The 19,218-nt window shown below is 46.5% G+C and overlaps 1 protein-coding gene across 6 annotated transcripts in view; it reads right to left on the minus strand.

Moving 5' to 3' along the window:
* Positions 1-19,218, minus strand: part of TNIK (TRAF2 and NCK interacting kinase) — a 153,812-nt gene that overhangs the window by 121,764 nt on the left and 12,830 nt on the right. For all 6 annotated transcript variants that reach the window (XM_053985816.1, XM_053985815.1, XM_053985818.1 and 3 more), the window contains exon 2: positions 5,089-5,154. In XM_053985816.1, coding sequence (XP_053841791.1) covers positions 5,089-5,154 — 66 coding nt within the window. The remainder of the gene's footprint in view (positions 1-5,088; positions 5,155-19,218) is intronic.

The following is a 19,218-nucleotide window of genomic DNA, read 5'->3' on the forward strand; positions in this document are numbered from 1 at the left end:
CTCTAAATTAGAGCACAGACTATTGCTGTGTAATAGCTTGGTGATTATATGGCATTTACCAGATAATTAAGCAATCAATAGTTATTGTGCAGTTACAGAGGTGCCTACATACTCTATCTTGTACCCTGTAAAATAAAACCTTGCTGAAGCTATAAATGGAGAGCCACATCCCCAGGGCACCAGGCAAAGCAGCATCTGGCATTAATGACCACTGTCCTCCTGGCACAGTTGGGAAGAAGCACGTGAATATGTGATCTCAACATCATTTAATTCCATACTGTAAAATACACAAGATGAGAGGTACAAAGGTTACCACCTGATCTGTTTCCTGGATTTTTTTCTCACTACTGTGAAGGTTTACATCAAAATCCTTCCTGGCTGATACCATCCGTGGGCCATTGTGTGAATGGCCATGGCTAAGCCCATAAAAACACTGGGGGATTGCTCTGGTTTTCCACTTACTCAGTGCACAGTAAGTAGCCCACTGCATGTGTCTCCAAGCTTTCCACCCATCTATTTCTGAGTAGCCCAGTGTCCTTTTCCTTTGAACCCATCTATTTATTGGTGCTGGACACCCCACTGCCTGTGGTCCTGATCTATCCAGGCAATCTAAGCACACACTGTATTTTAAGGAGTATTTGTTTGCTCTCATGCAGAGTAGAAATAAACAGTAATAATAATGTTCTGGGACATAAAAGCAGCATTTGCTTATAGTTTAGATAATGCTCTGAAGGGTCCTAGTGAGTTTTGTGTTTAGAGTTGCTTTCAGCCATCAGCTAAAAACCAGTGAGGCAAAGGCTTAATTCCCCAAGTCCAACTCATTGTATTCCTGATAGTCATTTCCTTAAACACCTATAACAAATATAAAATCCAAGGACACAAAAATTCACTACTGCAACAATGTCTGGCACAGAAACTAGCAAGTTCTCAGTCTTTCATCAAAACCAGTTTACAATCTGTAACATTAGATGCAGGATTATTAGAAAATAAAGAAAAGCTTCCGATTCAATTAGAGAGATAAATCATCACCAGTGCAGTTCCTCATTAAAATAAAAATTGAGCTATTCACAAGAGATTGTTAAGCAGTGAACAAGGAATGTTATTTCTCTCTGCATTTTTCCCAAGTGAAGAGCTTGTGGTTGGGGTTAGAGAAGTGAGAGCAGAGCAGGTCGCTGCCGAGGGCTCCTGCAGTGCCCAGGTGTCACTGGGGTATGGCCAGATCTGGGGAGAACCAAAGGGATATTTTAACCTGCTGTTCTGAGCAAAGGAAGACCTTTACTTGAAAATACAGAGGTCAAACAGAACCCGTGGCCTTTGCCTCAAGCACAAGGCTCAGAAAACAAGGCTTTGATTCACAGAAGCACTGTGAGCCACCTGAAAGGGATCTTCAAACCATGACCCAGAAAGCAGGATCAAAGCAGCAGCAGCAGCTGCATCCCCATGCACGAGCTCTGGCAGTGGGTGCCCTCCTTCTGGGAGCTCTCAGGGTGCACCAGGCTTGGCCAACATGACTCTCCTCCTACGAGCAAGGAGAAGGCATGTGCTGTGCCAGGGGCTCCCCAGCCTCTCCAACGCAGCAGATGCTGAGGCTGGCTCCATGAATCCCTGCTCTCTGAGGGCTCCTGTCACTGTGGTACTCCCAGACACTTCTCAAGGCTCCTCAACCTGCTGTGAGATCATTCAGCTGTAGGAATGTGGAAACCCAGGGCACCAGGAATATTTCTCTGTCTTCTCTGGGGTGTCCTGACCCCCAGGGGAGCACTGACTTTGACCCTCATTCATGGAGAAAGTTTCCTAGACCTCAAGATAAATTAGAAACCACAAAACTGTGAAATAGATTGTAGAGAGTAGTTTAGTATGTCACATGGGTGAGAAATTTAGGTCACAGGATTTTTAGTATATTATAGATGGGTTCAAGGTGGAGGATATAGGGTCTCAAGTTCATTTTTCTTCCTTCCTCTCCCTTTTTCTTGGGTTTAGGTGGTATCTTGTAATTGGGTAGAAAAATCTGCAGTGCAGGTCTTAAGGGGTCAGTTATTGGGTTAGAAAGGAAAATAATTTAGGTGTCACTTCTTAATTAGGTAGTTTAGTTTTTGATTAGACTTAAAAGGCCTTGTAACATGAGATTGTTGGCCATTTTTGTGCTGTTTTTCCTCTACACAGAGTCTGGTGCAGACAGTGCTGAAGTTTTGATAAGATAACAATAAACAGAAGCTGAAGACCAAAAAAGTCTAATGCATCTCTCGTTCCTGACACAGAATTGCTCCAGGAGAGTTCCCCCTGCCACGGGAGCCCCCAGAGAGTTGCCCAGCTTGGGGCCTGCAAACTCATATAAGAACGTAACATGCCCTTTATCCCATGGGATCAATGGGAAGTTTGCACCTTGCACATTTTCCCCCCAGGTCCTGGGCAGGCCAGCTGGTTATCAGCAGGACACCTGTAGTCTCCAGCACAAACGTGGTCATGCAGCAGTGTTAGACACTGCTGCTGTATCAGATTTTCTAGGGGAAACATCAAGGCTGCAGCACACAGACATAAAACATCATCCCCTGCCTGGAATAAACATCTCACTTCTGCCTCTTTCCAACAGCAAAGTTACTTTTCTTACTTCAGAGAGGGACCAGCCATGAGAAGGGGGGGTGATGCTCACCAGGTGACTGCTCCTGGCTGAGAGCACAGGGGTTGGACCTGCAGAGCTCGGGCTGGCAGGCAGTACCAGAACCCAAAAACACAACCAGAGGCGCACACAGCCTCTAGGAGGGCAGCAATGGTGCACCTCAGGTAACACAGCACAGAGGGGTAGATCACCACCCCTGCAGGGATTTAACAGATGTGTAGATGTGGCATTTAGGGACATGGTGGGCTTGGCAATGCTGGGTTATTGTCTGGACTCAATCCTAAAGACCTTTTCCAAACTGAATGATTCTGTGAACAGTCCAGCCCTGCCTGAGAGGGGTTTGAAAATGGCAGTGCAACAACCATCTAATTACAGAGGATGCTGCTCCTAGGTATGGATCGCTGCTAAGAGCTGATTTAGAATGGAGCCAGAAGGTCTGTGTGTCTTGAAAGTTGATCCATTTGTTTTGCTGCAAGAGATAAATACAGCGGTGGTATCCGGAGAAAAAGAATCGCAGAGATCTTATTTCCACGCTGGGTTTTAGGGTGGGACACCATAAACAGTTATGTATGTTTTATATCAAAGTCTCCTTTTGTTTATAGAGCCTGTGCTACTCCAGGACTTCAGTTTAAGAGAGCTGTAAAGTCAGGCTTAGCCTGAGCTCATACCTCAATACTTACTAATTTGGTTTGGACAGCAACGTTTTCCCCTCCACCCCCGTCACCATCCCGTCTGGCACCGGCACCACGTGAATCACACCGAGGACAATCCAGTTACTCCAGCACGTTAAAAACAGTTAGGAGGAGGATTTTCCCCTCGTACAGCACGGGAAAAAGGAACACAGAAACATTCAGCCTACACTTGGGACATTTCTGGGTGGTTTTTTTTCCCCTTTGAGGTAACGCACAGAAAGAATTGAACGCAGCAAGAGGAAACCCGATCAGCTGAGCCACACAACCAGCAGCACCAGCTTATTTCCCTTTTTTGCTCTCCACAAAAACACGACGCTTTGAAAAGGCCGTTACAGGCACATAGTTTCCACGGATTGTTAGAAATATGAACCAGTTAAAATTAGGTCACCTTCCACCGTTATTTTAGCAGCTGAGAAGAAAAACAGTTCAGAAGGGAGCTCCCGTGGCAGGGAGCACATGGTGGGAAAACAATGAATACCACAGAGGAAGGCTCCCTGGAATATAACCTTGATAAGAACAGCTTTGGGGTGGGGCGGTCTTTCCTTTGTTTTTGTTTTTTTTTTTTTTTTTTAATCTGTTTCAGTTCAAAAATTCACACATCTAAAACTCCAGAAGTTCCAGTTCATCTTCGGTTCACTTCAATCCCTTGATCCTTCTACTGACAGGATTAGTCAACAGCAGCAGGAGGATGGGGGAATCTTGGCTCTTTGAACACCATTCTCTTCAGCAGGGGCAGCCCGCTGTCTCTTAGAGCATGACAAGCAAGAGCTGTGTCTCCAAAACCACAGAGCAGGAGAACATGAGTGTATTCTTTTCTATAGTCAAAATGAAACATGGGCATGACGGGTAAACAGGATCTCTGTGTGCCCACACACGCCTGAGTACACGTGTACACAGCACTTGTGCCCACACATACAGGAGTTTCTTGGAGAATGAGGCCCAGAGGAGGTACTGACTCCCAGCAGAACCATAAAAGTTGGCAAATTCCTCTTGCAACCATGACAAGAAACATCTCCCCACCACATGTAAACACAGATAACCCCAGACTAGAAATAATTCAATCCCACCCCAAATGCACAAGAGTAGTCCATAAAAAGACCTCACCAAGATCACAAAATCTGGACATTCCCCAAGCTAAGAAGTGTTTGGGACAGATGATATAATACAGCAGAGGGGCATTTTAAATATTCTCATAAAGAAGTTCATGCTTTTGAAATCCTGCTCTCCACACTCCCTTCACTATTCTCATCTGGATTGCTGCTTCTAGATGTTTAGAAAAATTTAAAGCAATCCTACTGACTGTAACAGGCACTTTAATAAAAACATTTTAATAGTGTTTTTAATCCTGTATCAGGTCCCTGCCAGTGGAAAGGATGGCAGCCAGCCTGTGTTCAAGCAGAGCACTAGACTGTAGCAAACTCATTTGGCAGCCTATTGCAGCCATAAACCCAGCTCTTAGACAAGATCGAGATTTAGCTATTAAAGCACAGACTTCTCACTCCCTCCTCATCATCTAATCAATAAAAAGCAACTGGGGGGAAAGGGGGGAAAAAAAAGCAATTCATTTTCTTCTGACAGTTTCAGAACTCATGTGAATTGCTTATTGTTAGAGCTCTGTGTGCTACACGGTACTTGCACACACGACCAAGAAGGTCAGAGTTCAGCAAGGCTTCTTGTCAGGTTTGAAATGGTCAAAGCCTAGTCAATGTGATGTGCTGGGATGCTCCATGTTCAACACACAGCCAAGGCAAACAGGATCACTTCAGCTGGAACTCTTACCTTATAGACCTGCCCGTAGGTACCATTGCCAACGAGCTCTACCAATTCAAAGATTCCTGCAGGATCCTAGGAGAAAAGAACAGGAATATTAAATAAGCAATATTTATAGACTTCTGAAAAAATAAACATTTGACGAAGATCATCGTTTCTCTGACAAGGGTTTTGAGTGGTTTAATGTTTTCAGGCAGACCAGGGATGGGAATTACAGGGACAATGAGCAGACGCATGACACTGTGCAGGTGACAGCCCTGTGTGGGCAGCCCCAGCACTCTGGGCAGCACAGACCTGCCCAGAGCTGCCCAGCTCCAGCACCTGGGCTGGGAGATGCCAGGCAGGTGCCTGTGAGTGAGCATCCACCCATTTGACTGCCATCTGCTCGATCTGTGACCACTCAGTTCATGCTTTAAATGCAACAGCAAGCATTTGCTATTAGAAGTTAGATTTTCTTATGCATCAGCTTTGGAATAAAACAAGCTAACTGGCAGGATGCCATTCTGGGGCTCAAAGCAGGGGTTTCCAGGTCTATTCCTGAGGTCAGCAGCACTAGTGTTACTTGGTCTAAAGGCCAGTTTTGGTTTGGTGCATCCTGGCTGTTGACATCCTGGTTTGTCAGTTCAGATGAGCAGATCCAAGGCAATGCTGTATGAGGACAAAACACCTTGTAAAGTGGCAACAAAGTATGAAACCCAGTGCTCAGACCCCCCCTACACTTGGCATGTGCCCAGCCAGGGGAAGTGCAGTCACACACACACACATGCACCCACCAGCACAGTCCAAAGACAATATGAGCAGTGAGGTACGAGGGAGGGTGGGGAAAGAAAGAAGGAATAACCAGTGCTGCTATTTTCTCCTATGGGTGGGTTTTCCCCTTCCAGAAGCTTTATTATACTCTCCTGCTCCTCCTCCTTTTCCTGTACTCACCACTCCAGTTTTGGAGAGCACAATCCCCCTGGAAGCTGGCAGATGTGGAGGCATCCTTACATCCCTGGGATCTGTGTGTCCCTGAGCCCACCCAGCCAAGGGGCGACCTCGTCTCCCACACCACCACCCATCCTCATCCTCCCTGCTGGGTTTTGAGTCACTTGAGCTGCTGGATGACTTGGCATCCCAGTGAGCCCAGGGACAGCAGCTCCCAGGGATACCTCCCACGGAGGATCACCCAGCAGCACTCCTGAGAAGAGAGGAGATGGACACCCACCACCCCGTTACAGACACAGAGGTTTCATTCACTACAAAGCTGCATGAATTCAACATGCTTGTGGGTCCAAAAGTCAAACACTGGATCTTTGTGAGAAGCTGAGAAGCAAGGTCCTTCCAGTAACAGTGCCACAAAATTAATCTGAGTCCTGACGTGGCTGGGGCAGCTTTCCACCCTGCCAGGAACACGTGCTGCCATGGAGTGGCGAGGGCTTGGCACAGCTCCATGACAGGGTGACAGCAACCCCTCTGATCATTCAGAAATGCCACATCCCCCTTCTGCCTGCTCCTCTGTCATGTATGAGCAGCTTCCTCAGGCTGCCTAGGAAGCCCTGGGGTACTCCAGGGTGGGAACCCCACTCAGCCTTCAGCGGGGCAATCTGCAGCAAAGGGCAGGGAAGCTGTGCTGGAGGAGACCAGCGAGGACACGTCTGCCCTGGTGCAAACACACCTGCACCCAGACACTTGGGCCGGACACAGGTGAAGCTGCAGCACAACAGGTTTCCAGCATGCAGCATCTCAGCTGGCTGTGGATAGCCTGTGGGTTTTGCTGCCTTGGTACCAGGCAGGGAAATGCCAGGAATGGATGGGAAAGGGAACTGGGTTTCCACACTGGGTGAGGAGATGGGGGAAGGGGAAACATGGCAGCAGCTGCTGTTTATTTCTTGAGTTTCTTTCCTAAGGGTTGTTCTCTGCAGTGGTGAAACAACTCTGAAAGAGGCTTTTCCAGTGCTACAAGTATATCTATTTTTGAATATTCACTAGGAGATTAAGGCATAAGAAAGCCGTGCCTAGGGCATATGCTTAGGAGGTTTGGAGAAACATCCAAGGATGCAGCTGGCCATTTCTGATAAAAAGAACTCCTTTTTGTAATATGTTTTCCAACCTCTTTCTACAAATCTTAAAACTCAAGAGCACCCCACCTCACCATCCCAGGTTCATTGCTCTTATGTGTGCAAACGTCACATTTGTGGCTCCAACAGGTTTGCCTGAGTCCATCCATCGCTTGTTTATGATGCCAGTCCCACACCTGCCTTTGCTGACGCTGTGCCCAGGGCAGCTCTGTGCCAGCCAGAGCTTTCCCCCATGGCTCCCATCACCCACACCTTCTGCTCCTGACATCCCATCCTGGCTCCCACCAGCCAGGCAGTTTCTCTGCTGCAGTGTCCCCTCTCCATCCTGTTTTCTCCCTGCATTTTTCCAGAAGCATTGCCAAGGTAACTGGGCATCTCTCAGCACAGTCAGGAGTGACCCTGCTCCCCTGACTGCTGCCACAGGCAGCTCCACCTCAGCACAGGCAACACGCTGGGAGCACCAGGGCTGTCAGGGGGCACAGGGGGCTGGATCTCTCCTCCCAGACCCACTGCCCTCCTCGGCCTGCCCTCTGCCCATGCAGCAGGCAGTCAAAGGGAAAAGCTTCTCCCCAAGAGCCACTATTAGAACCCAGGAATAATATGGTATTAATGGCCTTTCCAGAAAACACACAGCAAAGGATGGTGCGGGCAAGGAAAAAAAAAGCCCTGCTTCCCACTGGCCTCCCCTGGACCGATCCATACACAGAGAAGAGATTTGCATCTTAATGGCTGCTGGGGAATAGGCTGACCCTGGTACCAGGGGCACATCCTGCACATCCCACAAAGTCCCTGCTGAGATGCTTCAGGAGGTCACCAGAGCAGCTCGGGCAGGCTGGAGTGGGCAGCGAGGGAGAAAAATAGAGAGGCACACAGCATGTGTGATGTTAGCCAGGGGAAGAAGAAATCCACCCTGCAGAGCCCCAACCAGGACCAATCCAGGCCAAGCAGGGAATAATCTCAGACCAAATATAGCCTGTGCTGCAGATCAGGGCTCACAGCAGCGCCGGGCTGCACTTGGCTGGGGGTGGCTGCAAAGCTCATCCCACACAGCTGCTTCCAGCCTGGCACCTAGCTCCTTCTGCTGATGCCCTCTCCTCGATCCAGGAGGGACACACAGGTGATCAGCCTGCTGCAGCCTGCTCTTCCCACACCCCAGATTGCCTTCACAAGAACTACTGTACCTCATGTAACTGAAAACAGCTGCACTGAACAACAAGCCCACAAATAAACGGAAAAAATGAGGTGAGCTGTTAGTTTAGGCAAAGAAGGTGCATTGTTTAAAACAGGGAGGGAGAGAAACAGCATTTAAGACAAAACCACAAATAATTTTCAGCCCTATGTTAGCTTCACATTAACTAGAAAAGGATTTGTACAGCTGTAGTAGCACCAGGACTTTGCCAAGATCCCTTAAACTAAGGTCGGGTCCCTCCCTTCTCCCTGCTACTCAGAACTTGTGCCAGAGGATGCAGGAGCAAACTCAGGCTCTCCATAAAGTATGCTCTCCATAAAGCAGCAAAACACTCAAGAGGACTTTTCATCTACCCATGGGATGGGAAATGTTTCACAGAGTAGCACCTGCAGCAAGGGTTGTGCAGACCCAGTGCTCCTCCAGGCAGACTGGGTTGGGACCTGCCTCTTGTGCCAGGGTATGACCATGCTGCCACAGGTAAAGCCAGGACAAGCTCAAATTCAAGTGGGGAATTGTTATGTTTCTACTAATCTCTCAAGAAAATCAGTGGTACTAACGTTTCAGTGGCTAAAACTGGTCCGAGACACAGAAAAAGGCAGAGGCATCATCCTTTCCAGCAATATCATGGGTAAGGAAAAAAAAGTCCACTTTATTTCAAGAAACTCTATTTGAAACTGGTGGATTATCAGAAGAGGGACTTCTGTTTGTGGATGATAAAGCAGGATATATTCAAATTTCAGTAACAAAACAGGCCTCCTTTTTGAAGACTTATCAGCATGGAGCACACAGTGGGGCTGGCAGGTTCCTGGTTAAAACTGCTCCTTCCCATCTGCCTAACCCAGACCCACAGAACTGAAGCTGAAAGACATCCTTACCCACACCTCAATGTCTCAACAAGTCCAAGGCACAAAAGAGCCAACACTTTGCTTGAAAGGAGACTGTTCAGAGAGCAATATCCATACCCAGGGCTAAGTCACCTAAGGGCCAAGGGCTGCAGGTGTGTATCAGTGTTGGCTGTGGTGAACAGAACACAAGTTAGCCATCTTTACATACTGCTATGCAGGTGTTCATAAACACGAGAAATATTTATACACAGCCTGTACACCAAATCTGCTTGTTTTCCTTGAAGGAGACTCATTTTTCTCCCTTCTAGCCCACACAAAAGGGATGTAACAGGAAGGGTTACATGAGGAGACAGTGGAAAGATGCTCAGGAGAGGGGAACCCAGGGGCACACCAATTAAACCACGATTGCTGTGGATGCACAGGAGGGGAAATCAGAGATTGGAGCCTCTGTAATCATTGTGCACTTAGTCCTCCAATTCTAGCAGCTAATGACAACTTCCAGCCAAAAACCATGGAGCTACCCAGTCATTAAGCAAATGTTACAACCCTAGAGAAGGAAAAAGCACTGTGTAACCAGAGGCAGCACAGTTATGGGTCAGTAACAGAGGAGTGTCCCCAGGCACCAATCAGCTAAAGCAGCTCTGTGGCATGAGAAGAGTTTTTTTCATCTCCACCAAGATATAAAGCCTGATGCTCCCAAGCATCAGGATATTATGAGCTCTGCCTTACATCTCTATAATAAAACAGCCTCAACAGGAGATCCCACAAAAACTAAAGCCATTTACTCATCACCCTCAACACGAGACCCAGGGAGCTTTGTCTGTGTGCAGGTGCCTCTGCCTAGACAAGTCCTGGCAGTCACAAGGTGAAATTTTGGCACTGGGAAGCAGCTGAGGGTCATTCTTCCCAAAAAGCTGGCTCTTGTAAACTAATGGCAATGCCACAGTGCCCAAACAGCCTAGGAAAGCCATAATCCCAGCTGGCATCACACAGCTTGGCATGGCAGCACTGTCAACCCAAATGGTTGTCTTGAGGTGTCAACTGCCTGGAGCAAGTTGGGTTTTCCAACCCTACCAAGCTCCAACCAGAAGTGAAAGATCATTGATTCAGAATGTGAGAAAGGTTTTGCAAGGAATGCAGGAGAGACAGAAAAGCCTTTCAGCAGTAGAGTTCAACAGGCAAAATTGTCATCAGGGTAACATTCTGATTATGCAATGCATCACTGCAAGGAATGAGTACAAGGATGAAGCCTTTCGTTCTCACACTATACACCTGCCCAGATTTCATTTCCCCAAGGCCAAATGCTGGGTGGGCCATACTCTGTGAAGCCACCTCTCATGTTAGCAGGAAGCTTTAGAAACTCTGTAAGCAGCCATAAAACTCCCAGGCATCAGGAGTAACCTCAAGCTCTACAAAGTCTCCTGCTATTCCTTCTGAAGAGGCATCAGTTCACTCCTTTTGCAACACTTTCTGCACTGGCTTCTACAGCAGGAATTGAAGCACTTGTGCAGTGTGACAAAACAAGATCACCTTGGGGAAGTTACCCCAAATGATACTCAGTTCACAGAAAAATAGAGGGGTTTGAAGAGCACTTGAAGACGCAGCTGCTTTTTAGTAATCAGCTGGCTGTCTCCATCTCCAAGGCACTTCTAGTTAACAGCCCTGTGAGTAATTTGAAGATGGACTGCATAAGCCAGGAGAGGACTGTTAATATAGCTGCAGAAAGCAGCAAACAAAGCAGGAAGGCAGAGGCCAAGGCAACAAAATACTGACAGAGTCACTGGGAACTTTCTAAAAAAGAAGTTGGGGACATGACTTTTTCAATTTTCTATCACACAGACATAGCCCTAAGGCTGCCCATTAATTAAAGCAGTGCAAAAAACGTCAAAAGGCTGCACAGGTATTTTTGAGATAAAAGCCAAGCAATGAAGCAGAACCATGCTGGACTACTGGATGTTACTCAGCCCTCACAGGGATTGTTTAATCTCACGCCTTCTCCTGCTAGCTTTGGTACCCTCCCCTCCTTCGCCCACCCATCCAGAGACTCACAAAACAAGCTATCATCAATGCCATCTACCACTGCACCTCCTGCCTACTCAAGCAATACAAGCTGCTCTACTTGGAAGAGTAATAATGAACTCCCCAAGGGCTTTGTTTTCATTTTGGAGAAGCAGTTTGTCCTCCCTCACCCCCAAACACTCAGCTCTGTAACTTAAAAGAAGATGTTAGTCAAGAAACAGCATTACTACGCAGCGTAAGAAAAACTGCTCTCAAGGCTGAGCTATTAACAGAAGAAAAATTTCTCACCTGGACAGCTGAGAAGTCTGTTTACAAATCTATTTGAACCAGTTCTCTGCAGCATCTCACCAGGAGATGCTCTTCCAGGCCCTACTGAGAGCCACATCTGTGCTCTGTCCATTCCCCCTTTCTGAACCATAAATCCACTCTCCCAGGTCTCCAACACTCTCTTCTCCAGCTTCTCACTGCAATAAAGCTCCAGCCACCATGTGAGCGTCTCTTTTCTTTCCAGAATGTTAAGACCTGCCAACAGTTGGCAGCAGCAAAATTAAATAAGAACTAATCACCACATTGGGCTTTTCAGTCAATAAAACTGTATTACTTCTTCAACTATTACCTGTTCAATTTAGGATGTAAGTGTAGATTTGTAGTCCCCAGCCAGCAAAGGAATAGCCAACACCAGTGCTTAGGGAAGAAAAATACAAAATCCCCTATGCACATAGACAGTTCATTCCCACTTGGTTCTGCAGAGGCCAAGCCACTGAAGCTACAATAAACTGAGTATTCCAGATTTCCTGCTCACAGACTCAAACTTTCACACATAAAATTAGAGTTCTTCTGACCTAGTTTCTCCTTTCTAGCATGTCAAAAGGAAAGGCAGCCATTCTGTACCCTCTCCACAAATATGAAATGTGGGAGCTCTAAGCCTGTAAGGAACGCACATTCTGACCTGGAAAAAATGGCTTTCTCCAACCAAAATGATGCAGCTCTAGCACTGCAAATGGTGGATCCCACAGACCAAGATGCACTAGGGATACCAGGAGAGGACAACAATGGCATATATAAAATTAACCTTCCTCCAACATTGCATGTCAAAGCAGTCCAGGCCAAGGAAAAGCCACCCACAAGCTACACATTTACATTAACCAAAACAAGGGTCCAAGCCATCTTCCTACTCCTTCAAAATAGGTGAATTCAACTCTCCTGATGTCATTCAAGCAAAAGGCAGCGAGTTTTGACTTGAGGCTAATGAAAATGAACACATGGCCTCTGTGAGTCTCAGCACGGTAAGAAAATGTTGAGATACTCAATAACCCTCAAGACAACACAACTGTACATATTCTTCATTTGAAGTTAATTTCCCTCCAAAGCAGCCATTCCTCTCACCCTTTTAAAGCTCTACAGCACATTCCACAGATCACCAGGACAAAGTCCATGAATTGTTTGCAGCTGTATGACAAGCCCACCTTCCAGTTCACAGCAGACTGGTCATCTAAAAGAGCCAGAAGCCAATCAGACCAGAAGCATCAGCAAAAGCACAACTGCTAAGTGAACCCCAAGGTTTTTAATGCTTTGCTAGATGAATGCAGCCTCAGCGCCATCAACCCCTTCAACATATGCCTAATTCAAGCACACAACTTCAACAAGGCAATATATAAAAGGCTTGTCTCAGCTCAGTGTTTCTAAAAAGCTGCAGTGCCAATTATAAATCACATCTATAGCCCCCAGAAGATCTAAAGTCACTACCGGTATTGTACCACACTTCTTCAGATGCAGACATCAATTAGAGCACAGCAGCTGGACACTCTCCTCACTGGAAGTCATTCATGTAGTTTCAGATTAGTAAAATATTATTCCTAAATGTTTAGATCTCACCCCTCTGAGAAAGAGAGTTTCAACCTTGGCCAGCAAATGTTTGCATCAAGCTGCAGTCGTTACCTACCACTAAACGCTGTCAAAGGTTTATGGGCTCTCGGAGGAGTTGGTTTAATTTCTTACCAAGGCAGCTGTTTTGGGAACTACAGCCTCTTTACATCCCACTCCTGGAGATGCACTGTGTAAAGCACGGCTGCTGCCAAGCTCGTGCCAAGAGAAGGGAGCACCCTCTCACACGCAGGCAAACATTCAGTTTCCAACAGCAGGTCACGCTTGTGGCTTCGTCTGTGTGTGTCTGCAGGGGTGACAGAAGCCAGTCTGGACTTTCCTGAGGCACACTGCTGGACACTCCAGCTCCTGCAGCCCTCACAGGAGGCTGCTGGGGTCACCGTCTGGGATCACCTTTGCCAAGAAATGACAGCCTTGCTCCCTCCTTGCAGTCACTTATGACCAGAGGGATGGCTTAAAACAGGAGAATCTCTCACTCCCAGATGCATTTTGGAGCAAGAAAAGAAAAGCAATCTTAAAACCTTTTGCTTTTTTTAAACTAGCATGGTTTTGTACCTCTTATGTCTATTTTTCAGTTATGGTTGTGGGCTGAGCTGACCAGAAAACTTGTCAGGGATTAAAGGGTTGTAGCATCAACAACCCATGGACTACAGCCTTCAACAGCAGAGATCTGTGCAACAACCAACACACAGCCAGGCATGTAGGCATGCATTCCAGAAATCCCTGAATCCCAGATTAAAACAGCTGCCATTACTTTTCAGTATTTTCTTGTCCCTATCCACACGTCTGGAGAAACACCACCTCCCTGCTGGATTCAGTCAAGAGTTTCTCACATCAGCCCAATTTTCACAGATCATCTGGAGATGGAGTTATCTGCTTGTTTTGTGCTTTTCAAAGAGTTTACCCACAGCCTGCCACTTGTCATCAGCTCCTCACACTTGGCTCTACAAGCAAGAAAGGCAGCTAACTCTCCAGTGGCAGCAGTTTCAAGAAAGGACAATAGGGGGAACAAACCACTTTGAACTATTGAGCAGAACTCTGCAGGATAGACTGTAGAAAAATCCCAAACTCCACAACTGTACCAACAAGATGCCAGAATTTTGTATTATAAACTCACTTTTACATTGAATTGTCTTGACAAATCAGCAGAATTATTTAAAATATTATCATTACTAATTTGCATGTTTCAATTTAGAAATACATGTCTCACCCAAGAGTTAACAAGTTGTGGGGAAGGGGAAAGGAAGGCTTCTCACCTTTTTTCCTACATTTCACAGGCTGTCTCCTGTAACGCCAGACCCGGCAAGAAGTCCAAAAGGTTGGTTATGACAGACACTCAAACTGGGTGGAAAACAAAGTCCCACGGCAAAAAGCAAGCTCCTGCCTGATCCATGTCCAAAAACCAGCCTAAAATCAGGGCTGGTCCACAATTGCTGAAGTGATTTGCACGATTTTTTTTTGCCATGGTGTGAAGTATTTCCCATAGCAAATCTTCTGTATTTCTTGGTGGCTCCCACATTGTGAAACGCTCTCAGAAATTGAGAGAGATGCTTTTTATTTCAAACCCCAATGCCCGGAACTTGGCAGGGGCACACAGATTATTTAGTTTACTTCATTTGAGATCTGCATTACAACAGCACTTTGGATGAGAACAAGGCGAGGGTCCTTTCTCCCAGACGTCCCAGGAAGATGTGCAGGTTTTGCTTTGCAAGTCATCTTGATGTCCCATAAATCCAACCACCACATTTTGCTTTATGGGACCCATTGTGCTCCCTGTCCAACTGGAGCCCTCCTTTCCTTGGGAGCTCTCTGCTAGCTTTGGTCCCTGGAATCAGCTGTGACATTATCTGGCTTTTTGCAGAGCTCTGCAATTTTTTATTAGTTCACACAAGCAGGCTGGAAACATTAATATAAACACACACACAGCAGCTAAGCAAGCCCTGTGAGACCACAGGGAGCAGCCTGCTGAAGACCAGTACAAGACAGGAAAACAAAGCAGGTAGGGAAGCCCATAATAATTGGAATTTCAACTGAAAAGTCAGACCTATTCCTCCTGGAGGCACAAGGTGCCAGCAACCACCAGCCACTCATCTCAGCCCTGTCCACAGTCCTTCCCCATACTCAAGAATGGGGTCAGCTCTTCAGGCCCACCTCCTTCAGCCCAAGAGAGACACTGCACATCCCCATGAGGATTTGGCCCACAGTCATAAAATGTGAGATTAATCATGAGTGTTTAAGATCTGAAAAGAGGATGAGAAACATTACTAACTGCTTCTAAATTAATTGCCGTTGTTGTTATTTGATTTGCTAAACTCTCTGGGGCTAGATTTTATTTTAGAAAACTATGAACATATCAGATTAATCAACTTAAAATAAATGGTCTTGATTTATTTATTTCTGCTGTATCTACTCCTCTTTAAGCTTGGCAACTCACTGCATTCTTTCCATCCTGTGAAAGAAAAAGAACAGGGGCTTTGCTTGATTTTTAAAGGAACTTCTATGAAGCTTAGCAGTTCTATGAGTTTAAATCATGGCAAAACTATGTTGTGAAGGAGGACAAGTGCAAGGCTGGAGCTGGTTTCCACACTCTGCAGGTGCCAGCTTTGCACCGGGAGCCCACCAGCAGAGTCACACTACACAGACCAAGCAAATCAGATCTATTCCCCAATAACTTAGAGTTGGAAGACACCCTACCAGGTTTCAACAGGGGCTGTCCCAGTGTGAGGCACACTTCTTGTATAAAAGTCCTTCTAGCAAGGAAGAAGTTTAATCTCCTCTAGCCAGATTTCTCTCTTTCTGAATCCTCTGGAAGTTGGGTCAGCATCCTTCCCCCCCTCCTAATCCCCTGCCCTCAGCTTTAGCAATGCAGCAATGCCTCTGCCAGCAAACAAAAAAGAAAAGCCCTCGAATATATTATGTTGAAGAATATTAATCTTGTGTTCCACAGAATATTAAGTGGATTACATCTACAGCCTCCAAGGAGAAAAACGTTGATTCCCATGTATCCTGTGCTATTATTCACCCCTATTCGTTTTTCCTGCCAGCCTAACGTAAGCCATGACAATTTCCCATTAATTAGTGTAGAGCTCAACTGGCTCGACAGACCAAGCAATGAGAGCAAGAGTGGGACTTCTCCATGGCCACCAGGCAGATCAGACCACTGTGGCACACTTGCTGCACAGGAACACATATAAGGTGAAGAACAAAGCCAGCTTTGGGTTTTCTTGGATGACTTCCTGGCGGGATCACCCTTGAACATCTCTTTGTAAAGGTAACAGAATAGAAAAGAAAATTGCCGACACCATTTGAGACATGACCTTGAATGAGGCACAGCAAACTCAGAGAGATGGCTGTTTCTGGGCTCTAGGGAGTTATGGTGGGAGAAGAACTCAACAACTCAACAAAAGCTTGAGGTGGGTGTGAGGTTCTCACACGTAGAAAGGAGCCCTGACCCCAGGCTGAAGGGGACCACCACCTCCCAAGGGTGAACCCACCATGGCTGGGTGCTCCCCACCCCTGGGGACTGCACCACCACCAGCACCCCTCCCGAACACCCTCCTCAGCACAAGTCCAGAAGAGCAGAAGTCCAGCCCTCTGCTCCTTCTAGAACCATCCAAACCACTGCAAAGTGCCGCCAGCTGACTTTACTAGAGCTTTACACTTTCTTTGCAGAGGTGTTAATGACTCTAAAAAAGCACAAGACTGGGATAAGCAGCTTTAATACCATTTAAATGCTGATGATTAGGAGAAAAGAGAGAGCCTGGCAAGGGCCAGACTCTCAGAGGGAGAGGACTGTAAATTACTTAGCAGAGAGTAAGCAAGATCAAAGTCACTCTAAAAAGATGCAACCCACTGACAGTGATGCAAACTCAGCCCAAGCTGTACTGAGTATTTCACAAGCAGGATGATGAGTTTAAAATGTCAAACAGGGTGATGATGCTGCACAAAGCAAGGAAAGAAAAATCTCAGGACATATGTTTTGTTCTTAACATAATACATGACCAAGAACTGAGCTTTGGCTGATGCATGGAGACATGAATACTTTCTATTGACATCTTGTTGGTCTGTGCACAGAAGAGAAACACAACTCCTCAGCTGCAATTCCCAGGCCCCATCCTCTTTTTTTATAGTTCCTAGAGTAATTTCAATTCTACACAATAAACAGCAGAACAGATAAGAAAAGCCTTATCGGATGAAGTAGCTTACAGCTTCCCACATGGGCAAGACAGAGAGCTAATGGCCACAGAAGCAGATAAGGATGCTCATAACCAGAAATTAAATCCACGTGTTTCAGCAACAACACACCGCCACAGAAAACAAAATAAACAGTATAACAAACTCTGCCAGGCTACCCTAAATCCTCAGAAAGCATCACTTCATCCCTCCTTGCAGACCCAGCTGGCCCATCACCGTCTCTCCTGGTCAGAAGGGAGGGGAGCTGCTGCAGTTTCATTTTAAGCCAAAAGTAGCATGTGCTCAGCTGAGCTCTGGTCCACCTTACAGCCTCAGGCTACAGCAAGAAAGACAAACTACTGCAACACCAAGACGCTTTTGCAATCCTTTCCTTCTCTGAAGACCTGTGTTGAAAAGGAATGTCCATTATGCAGGGAAAGCCACTCAACTATCAGCTTTCCCAGTCTGCAAGTAATGCAAAGCCAGGATGGACTTTTTGTTCAGGGTAACACCAAGTACTTATACAACTCCAATCCCTTCAGCATCCATCCCAAGGCTCAAACTCCAGTGCCATATCTCAACCCTGCCAGAGACCCAGACTGTTCAATAATATCCAAACTCATGGTAAGCTGCTGGCAGTACAGCTGCACCCTGGGTTCCCCACATCACTTAGTCTAAACCAGAGACACAGAATGTGATCCTCACCACTGAGCCACTCCAACAGCTCCAACCTGTTGGGTATTATCTCTTCATCTGATTCATCTCCTGAAAATTGACGCCTGCAAGTTATTTCCTTTCCCTCATGTCCCAAACATCACTCTGTGTTGGCAAGCATACAAGAAAAGCATTTATCCAAAGGAATTTGCTCATCAAGACTTGCAGACACTAAAACCACAGGCTATCTAATCTTAGGAGAGCATAGTTTAATGGCTACAACACGGGATGAGAGGCCAAAGGGTCTGACTTCTACTCTGAGCTCTGCTGGGGCTGCATGGCTCATAAGTGAATCTAAGGAAGATGGTTGACCACTCCTCACCTTGATTTCCCCTGCTATGAGACTGTCCTAGCAGTCCTTTCCTCACGGGGGATCTTATCTATAAGGACCTTATTAGCATGTGAAAAGAGTTATGGATCTCCGGATGTGTACAGAAGGAAAAGTCTGAAGGAGTGGAGAAGCAGCACTGGCCAGCGAGCCTGGAGACACATCCTCTTCAGTGTGCTCAGCACACTCCACATCTGTGCTCAGAGAAACATTTGAACCCTTTCCCCAGACAGGGAAGGGAAAAAAAAGTAATTTCCTTTTTCTTGAGAAAGCTCAGAGGAAAGATTAAATTTTGCATCTCTTAAGTCAAGGAAATCATTTAAGATTCTCCCAACAATATCTGGAGAGTCACCTGCAGAACCACCTCACAAGCCATTCCCACAGAACAGGACAACCCTCCCTGTCCCACCCTTTCTCTGGATGCCACTGAGTGGCAGAACTGGCCTGAGGAAAACTAGAGGTCTATTCTCCGTGTTCTGCAAAATCTGGAAGGTGGGGAAAATCCAGACCTGGCACAGGTGAAACCAGAGCTGCACTGCCAGGGTCTCACAGCACAGCTCCTGCTGGGGGCCAGAAAGGGCTTCCTGTGGTGTTAAACAAACTCCCACTTGGAAAACAACTGAGTATCAACAAGCAAGCTAGTATTTCAGCTCTTTTGGGAAGGAAATAGAGTTATCCCCATTGGACTTGCTGCCATCTTTCCAGCTGCCTCAGTTAACCTTGAAGACAGATCACACTAACCACACCAGTGCCAGAAACAGCCAAGCACCAGCTGGAACTGCTTCAGTAGAGCACAACCTCTGCCCCTAAGATTGGTCCACAAACCTCTTGCTTTCTCCCAAGTGGCAAAAGACAATGCAGTGAAGGACAGAAGGTATGTCCACTCTGGCCTAGCCATGTGGAACAGAAAGGTCTCAGAGGAGCAGC

Source organism: Vidua macroura, chromosome 10 (assembly GCF_024509145.1).
Source record: "Vidua macroura isolate BioBank_ID:100142 chromosome 10, ASM2450914v1, whole genome shotgun sequence".
Lineage (NCBI taxonomy): Eukaryota > Metazoa > Chordata > Aves > Passeriformes > Viduidae > Vidua > Vidua macroura.